This window comes from Streptopelia decaocto, assembly GCF_964273445.1.
Source record: "Streptopelia decaocto genome assembly, chromosome: 3".
NCBI classification, from domain to species: Eukaryota; Metazoa; Chordata; class Aves; order Columbiformes; family Columbidae; genus Streptopelia; species Streptopelia decaocto.
Genome location: NC_138656.1, coordinates 105,117,674 through 105,126,136, shown reverse-complemented (window position 1 = coordinate 105,126,136; position 8,463 = coordinate 105,117,674). Strand labels below are relative to the sequence as shown.

General features: G+C 46.8%; 1 protein-coding gene across 1 annotated transcript; it reads right to left on the bottom strand.

The window, feature by feature from the left end:
• Positions 1-244: 244 nt before the first annotated feature.
• Positions 245-5,825, bottom strand: RRM2 (ribonucleotide reductase regulatory subunit M2). Its single transcript, XM_082047843.1, has 10 exons — positions 5,656-5,825; positions 5,498-5,575; positions 5,133-5,267; positions 4,903-5,019; positions 4,302-4,435; positions 3,137-3,231; positions 2,201-2,334; positions 1,668-1,772; positions 1,419-1,532; positions 245-1,018 (listed from the first exon to the last, which is right to left on the bottom strand). The coding sequence occupies exons 1-10, from the start codon at positions 5,764-5,766 to the stop codon at positions 866-868; spliced, it is 1,176 nt and encodes a 391-aa protein (XP_081903969.1). The 5' UTR covers positions 5,767-5,825; the 3' UTR covers positions 245-865.
• Positions 5,826-8,463: the final 2,638 nt, after the last annotated feature.

Genomic DNA, 8,463 nt, shown 5'->3' with positions numbered 1-8,463 from the left:
TGTAATTCAGGACATTAACACACAGCTCTGCCCAGTGGAGCACTGAAGCCAGTACAACATTGAATTCAAACAGCTCATTATTACCATTATATGAAATACTGTTCCCAGATATTAAGGAAAAAGCAATTAAGTCCAGAAGCCAGCTGCATGTTATTTTTCAGTACCCAGAATATCTAGCTGATTAAGTTGTTCACCTTCCATACCAAGTTTATTCCTGATCTTCAACAGATTTCAAAAACAATAGTTTGATTTGTAGCACCATTTTTTATTTACATACCCAGAAAGAAGCACAAGTCCTGAAAGGTTAGGTTGAAAAAGTCTAAAGACTTAGACTTTCATTTTACAATTGCTGAGGAGTATTACAAGACTGTATTTTAAACATTAAAGTGCCAGGTTTATGTACAAACTATTAAAACAATAGTAAAAAAGGTAAACTTAAAACCTGCTAAGAAAGCAGCAAGGTCATGTAGTTGCCTCCAGAGTTTTGTTCAGAGCATTCAAGGAATTTAAGACTGGAATTTCTCAACTGCTCCTTTGCTTAAGGGGAGAACAGCAGAAGGCAGTGGTCACTGCCTGCAGCCTCCTGTCTTCCAGAAGGAAGGTGCCAGTATGTTTCACAAAGTGGAGTGGCACGTTTTGTAAGAGAACCATCTAAACATCCTATGAATTAACACCATTGGCAAAGTCTAATAGAAATGGATTTTACTGCTGGAGCTACACTAGCCTCCCAGAAAGTACCAATATCACCACACTTTTCAAGAGTGGGATTTTAGTACAGGAATCTAGTCACACCGTGACTCAATGTATTTAACATTTCCCTGTAAACAGGGGAGCATACACACTAACTCATACAGTCTCAGTTCATTTAAAATTCCGCATCCAGGGTGAAGGAGTTGTCCGTGGGCTTCGACATGACTCCCATCCGTTGATATTCACCTACTCGCTTCTCAAAGAAATTGGTCTTGCCTTCCAGAGAGATGTTTTCCATGAAGTCAAAAGGATTCTCCACTTTGTATATCTGAAATGTGAAGGCAATTCGAGAGTCACTACAGGTGCTCACATCCTGAAGACGTTGAGAGCATTAGAGATCAGGTGTAAGGAGTATAATGACAACATGAGTGGGCTTACTATGCAGTGAAAAAAATAAATCTCTGCCCCAAGGCTTATCCACTGTACTCATTCCTGTCTTTTAGCTGCAGCAGGCAGGAGCACAGCAATGCTTGCACAGCTGTTTTTCCATAGCATCCTTTTGCTTTTCCTTCTGTGGGTCTCCAAAGAGGATCTAGCAGCAGGAGTGCTAAATGCTTTTACAAGTTATACCAATATTGCTGCAGCCATTTTAGGATTTGCGTTTCTGGAGGAAATTGAACTTAGTATTATCTTTTCGCCATGAAAGATTCAGTGTCTTAGAGCATTACCTTGTTAAATCCCAGTTCCAACATAAGCCGGTCTGCTACAAACTCTATGTACTGTTTCATTAAAGTGCAGTTCATGCCGATCAGCTTTACAGGCAGTGCCTCCGTCAAGAATTCCTGCAGATAATAGAAGCATTTTATGTACAGAAACAGGTATTCACTCTGTATCACCTAGGCTAATTTTATACCAAACAGCTCCCCAGCTTTCTGCTTAATTGCCATCGAGTTCCTAAACAAGAAGCAGACAATTACCTGTTCTATGAGAACAGCATTCATGATTATTTCCTTTACTCTCTCCTCTGATGGTTTGTGTATCAAGTGCTTGAACATGAGACAGGCAAAATCACAGTGCAAGCCCTGGAAAGAAGTTGCAGAAAATTATTTCCAGAACACTGATTTAATAGAGCCACTCAAATCAGTAGCACAGAATAAATAGCCCATTATCTAGGCAGCATTTTTGCACTGGCCACATCGTTTAGTGTTATCCACAGACAACTTTCTGCTGAACCAGAAGGAGGCATAAGCGAGTTCACAGTACCACCTGTGCTTGCTCCAAATGGCAACGTATATGAGTAAGTGCAGAAGCTGGTGAGAAGCCTCAAACTGCTTTAGGGGAAGTAAAATGCTGAGTCCTTTCATTCTCTGCTGCAAGATCCATGATGACACATGCTTACACCGTTTAGCGAGCTTTATAGACCGTCTGTTTCTAAATATGATCTTGTTTTAAAATCTAGGCTCCAATTGAATATGATAACTTTGAGCTACTGCTAGAATTTCATTCATACCTCATCTCTGCTGATGAGTTCGTTAGAAAAAGTGAGTCCAGGCATTAATCCCCTTTTCTTCAGCCAGAAAATTGATGCAAAAGAGCCAGAAAAGAAGATTCCTTCCACCGCTGCAAAAGCTACTACACGTTCTCCTGTTAAGAAGAGATTGATAGTAACATCAGACAGAAAACTTAACAGGATGAATACCTAGAAGTTTCAAATAGAGCAGTGAACTACATCCTCCAAGAAGGACGAAGAAATTACTGCTTAAGTGTGCTATTCCTTAAAAACTGTTACAAGTAAAGGCTTCTGGTCATTAAGCAAAACTTTCAAACACAGGAGGAAGTAAAAACTAATTAGAGTAGCTGCTAAGTAACTGGTGCCATAGAGCCTCCCCCCCAGGTTAACCATCAGTACCATCCTTTTTCAAAGATGGCACACTAAAAAAGAGCAGTCACTTCAGCAGCTGACTTAAGGCAGTGTCTGCTCATCTTTGATTAAGTAAAGAACTTTGGCCTTGAAGAATGCTTTAGTAGTAGTGAAATAATGATCTGTACCCTCTCATCTCACCTTTGATGTGAGACATCAAGAATCAGTAAGGCAGAGGAGCTACAGCCTCCAATTGTACATGTCTGCTGGAAATAGATGGCCGGTACAGTTCTAGACACGTGACAGCAATTTACCATTTGATCACATAGCCAGGCATATCAAAATCGCCACAAGTTACCATTATTCGAAATGTCAGCAGTTTTACAAAGATTCATACCAGTAGCTCATTTGCAAGATGAAAATTGTTTGGTTTTGTTTTTTTTTTTTTAATCTTCAGAGTTATACCAGTATCTTACACTGGAGAGCATGTACTCTGCTTGTGACAACGATGCCTGTGAACTGTTAAGTCTAGAGAAACAGTGGTTCCTCCATCATTTTAGGGAAGGAATTTCACTATGTACTCACCATATGTTGCTTTCTTGTCCCCAATCCAGCGCATGGCCCAGTCAGCCTTCTTTTTAACACATGGTAATGTTTCAATAGCATTAAAAAGAAATTCCCTGGGAAGGATAAAGCTTATTAGGAATGGACATCAGCACAACTAGTACAATAAGCATTCACTGCCATAGATGGTCATCTTCACCCTGATAAATAAGTCTCCTTCCCCATCTTCTTTTGCAGTCTAGCTCTACTTGTACCCATCAACTACCTTTTCATTGCTTACCCATCCCATCAACACCAAGTTTACATGAATTCCCATTACAATACCAAGGGGAGCACTGTTTCATCAAGGGTGGTACTTGAACAAGGCTCTCAAAACTACAGATCAACCAGCCTCCACTTTCCAGCAGCGAGGCATCACAGCTTCCAGCATAGACTGGAACTGAGCACCTCAGAGCAGCAATGACATGGTTAGCTTTCTACAAAGCAGCAATTAGACCTATCTGGTCTGCAAGTAGCACTGCAATACCATGTGATGTTTTGCTCAACGGGGTGTTGTTCTGACAAGACAACATGAGAATAACTCTGTCCAGACCATTCAAAGGCCTGCATTTCGTTTTAAGATACAGTTTTTGTTTTATATTGCTATGAAAATTTTACTCTTTGGTTTTGTTTTTAGTCAAGACCAAAAGCCACTTTTTGGCTAACACAACCTGACATTTTCTGCCCCAAGCAAAAGGGTAAAATGAGTAAGGGCAGCACATGCTATGTAAAAGTGCTAGGTGTTACCTAAATACACTGAGTTTTAGAGATTACATTTTAATAAAAATGATATTCTCAGAGAAGCTTCCCCACATAGCTTTCTGCTAGGTGCAGGGATCCTCCATATAAGGGCTTACTGTAATTTAATACACCCGCCTTATTTGACTGCTCCATCTTTTACATAGTTTCATTCCCTTATTTCAGTATTAAGTGGTTTCAGTTTCACTCTTAATCTGAGCAAGTTTTTGCTCATACTCTTCAAAGAAAGATATTCTGAAGTAAAGCTGCTCTTAAGCAGCAGTGATATTTTAAACAAATATAGTTAAAATGCTAAAATTAGCGTTGAAGGCAGAGAATGACTGATATGCATCATTTAAATCTCAGCACTTAAAGAGTTTTGAACCTTTCATCATCAAGCAATACAAACCTTTCTTTAGAATCCTTAATGTAGGTGTCGATAAGAAGACTGTACATTTCTGAATGTATGTTTTCCATGGCAATCTGGAAGCCATAGAAACAACGAGCTTCTGTGACTTGTACTTCTTGAGTGAACCGCTCCACCTAGAGGAAATAAATGAGTGTTGGCAAAATCATCTAAGTTGCAGGTTAGAAGAACTGATGCTGTAACAGCCCACAGAACCCTCCCCAGATCAATTCCAGATATGTGGATTATTAACAGCAGTAGCCCCTCACAGCATTCAAAGAGAATTGGGAAAACTGCTTTGTTTTCCTGGTCCCTCATTGAGAAGAGCACTGAGAAGGCAGAAGCAGAATAAGGGCTCTGAACCAGCCAAGTGTTCCTGAGAGGCAACGCTCCGTGCCCCGTAGGAAGTGGGCAAACTTGTGGATTACAAAAGCAACCCCAATTTGCTAATTAGCATAAAACAGCATTACATGTTATGAGCTGTAACACCACATGATCTAGTAAACAAACTAGATCGGACAGCAAGCACGTCAAACATGTAGCTACCTAGTTACCTTCATTTCACAAAGTGATGCTTCTGTCAGGACCGTCCCTACACACTTACCAGGTTTTCATTAACGATGCCATCACTGGCAGCAAAGAAGGCGAGGACGTGAGAAATGAAGTACTTCTCCTCGGGCTTCAGGGACTCCCAGTGCTGGATGTCTTTTGAAAGATCCACCTAAAACGTTGCGAAAAGCAGCAGTGAAGTAATGGCAAAGAGACAGGGGCTTCAGGCAGGCGGCTCGTTCCGGAGCCCCGGGCAGGCAGGGCCGGAACCGCCAGCCCCCTCACCTCCTCCGCCGTCCAGAAGGAGGCCTCGGCCTTCTTGTACATCTGCCAGATGTCGTGGTACTGGATGGGGAAGACGACGAACCGGCGGGGGTTCTCCCGCAGCAGCGGCTCCTCCTCTTCCGCGTCCCGGGGTACCTGGAGCAGCGGAGAGCGGCTCGGGCTCGGCCGGGCGGGCTGGGGCCCCGCCGGGCTCTGGCGGGAAGCTGAGGGGCGGCAGATAGCCGGGGGGGAGGGAAACGAGGGGACTAGAAGGCAGGGACGCGAGGACAAGGGAGAGACCACCCGCGGGGGAGAGGGCAGCGGAGCGGGGGTTACTGGGGAGAGATGAGAAGGGCAGGGGCGGCGCCCGGGCGTTCCGCACTCACCGGCTTCCCGTCGCCCTCCTGGAAGATCTTGCGGGCCGCCTTGCTGGCCAGGACGCGGGCGCTGCTGAGCGCGGGGGGCTGCAGGGAGAGAGGGGCCGGGTGAGAGCGCTGCGGCGCTCCCGGGCGGGAAACGGGACCCAGGGCAGGCGAGCACTCACCGTGTTCTCCTTGTCGCTCAGCGATAGGTTCTTCAGGGGCGACAGGCCCTTCCGAGGGGACACGCGAGGCTGGTCATGGCGGGTGGCGAGCGGGACGCGGGAAGACAGCATGATGATGGTGGCAGCGGAACGGGTAGCACTGACTGGCGGGAGAGTGCAGCTCCCGCGCCGCCCCTTTATATTTCCTTCGAACTTGGCGCCAGAAAGCCCGGCTGACCACTCACAGCCCGCGGCGCGCACACCGCCGCCCGCCTCCACGCTCCTATTGGTTATCGGGCCGGCCGGGGCCACACCTCCCATTGTGGTGGCCGCGGCGGGAGGGAAAGACCCGCCCTTCGGTTTGGCGCCGGCGGAGCCCCCGAAACGGCGGGAGAGCGCGGAGGCCCCGCCCCCGGCAGCCCCGCGGCACCGCGGCCTTGGCGCGGAAATGAGCGCGGGGCTGGAGGGGCCGCCCGGCCCGGCAGTGGGGACCGGGAAAAGCACTGACGAGCCTTGGTCATGAAATCACAGAACGGTTCGGGTTGGAAGGCATCTTCAAAGCTTACATGATCCAACTCCCTGCAATGAGGAGGGACATCTTCAACTAGATCAGGTTGGTCAGAGCCCTGTCCAGCCTGGCCTTGAATGTCTCCAGGGATGGGGCATCTACCACCTCTCTGGGCAACCTGGGCCGGTGTCTCACCACCCTCACTGTAAAAGTTTTCTTCCTCATGTCTAATTTCTCCTCCTTTAGTTTAAAACCATCAACCCTTGCCCTGTTGTAACAGGCCCTGCTAAAAAGTCTGTCCCATCTTTCTTATTGCCCCCTTTTAAGTACTGAAAGGCCACAATGAGGTCTCCCTGATCACTTGCAGCATGGGCAGTTTCTTGTGACGGGAGGTTTAGCTGTAGGTCATACACGTCATACCTGTTTTTAAATATCAGGAATGCAGTGGCAAAGTAGAAAACTTGTTTCCAGATATGGGAATGGCCCTAATTCGGGTTTAAGGTAGAGATCTAGAAATCCCATGTAGCCACCATCCCTGTCTCACTCTCCCCCTGTCTCTTCTGGTCCCCCCTACCTACTGACTCATTTTCACTTTCAGCACTGATTCCTGCATTTGGAGAGAGATTTCACTTTCCTGCATTTGGAGACAGGAATTGGCTTCCTGGTGAAACTGACTCTGCATGCTACCTAGTTCCACATTTTAAATAAACAGCACAAGAAAGGGAGAACACAGGTATGAAGAGGATGAGGTGAATATCCATTTTCTTTAAAAAGTCAACATTTATTTTATATTAATTAACTTGCCTTTCTTTGAACAACATCACTCCCCTTACCCAGCTCTGCAAGGGATCTGCTCCTGTCAACTAAAAGTTTTCCTTGAAGCAGTTTTAATGAAACCAGGAGCTTAGTAAGATTTGGAGGCTATTCTGCCATGTGGGATGCACGATGCCCTTGAATGACAGTAAGTGGTCACTGTCATCGGAGCACATGCTCCCAGGAACCAGGATGATGAGTTTCAGGGCCTGGCACTGTCCTGCGCTTGGCTGGAAGAGAAGCAGGTAGGGCAGGAGGGCAGCAGAAGAATGACCCCTCAGGGGAGTCAGTATGGTCCTTTCAAGTGTATAATGATACTGTGTTAAGTTTACAGCTGTAATGGGTGGATTTGGAAGAAAAATAATAGTACTTCCCTCTGGCATCACCATTGACACTGTGTATTCAAGTTGATTATTCATTTCTGCAGGTCTGTGTCAAGGCCACAAATTTGGGTCTGAGCTCTCCTCAGCTGGGACATATCAGAAATGGCCAGCACAGAAATTAGGCTTGTGGTATTTATTGGCCTTGTTTAGGACATCAGACTGATGCAGGCACCCACCCAGCAGATGTACTGTGAGACCTTCTGCACTAAATAAGCATCTCAATACACAAATCTAAATATACATCTCCATCCCAGTGAGCACCATAAAACCCCATCCTTGTAGGCAGCCTGCACAGGTATGGACATGTTCCTGCTCTGTCCCAGGAAAGGAGGTCCCCAGGTCAGGAGTGCCAGGCAGCTCCCAAAAGGCTCACCAGCACTCACTTAGCATCCTACTATCTCCTGCCACCTCTACAGCTGCGGGGGTGGGGGTGAGGGGGTTGGCAGAGGGTGACAGCAGCAGCCTCCCCACCCCAGACAAACTCATTTACCCTCCCAACAAAAGACCCCAAAGCCACCAGCACACAAGGCCTGGGCTGCTGCCAAGGGCTGTCACAGTGCAACAGCCTTGTTATCACTGCAGCTCAGCCACTCTTCTCAGAACCATGTCTGGGGATCTAAGCCCTCCCTGCCCCAGGGACAATGGCTCTGTAGGGAGAGAAAACGTCAGGGAAAGCTCAGAGAGGGCCTGCGAGGAAGCACATTGTACCTCTGTGCTGCTGTAGCTGCAGCAAAATGGTATTTGGGAATGAGCATCCACATTAAATTTCCTATTACAGTGGTTTAACCCACTATATTTGTTCCTCTAGCCACATCCTCGAGGTTTACATGCTGTGCACAGTACCTACTAGTGGTGTCAGGGAGAAAAGCAAGCTTGAGGAGCCCTCTCCCCTTCGCAGACATACTCCTCCATGATGCAACTGCATTTTGGGACCAGCATTTCCAATCCAGCTCTGCTGCCAGAGCTGGGGCCAAGGCAGGAGGCTGCTGCTCTGCTGTGAGGGGCCAGCACTCTGCAGCACAGCGGGGGTGTCAGCTGGCTCCTGCCCTCTCCTTGGGTATCTGAAAGGATGCTCTGCTCTCTAACTTCTGCCATGAACTGGAGTGACATGTGTTTAAAAAAAAA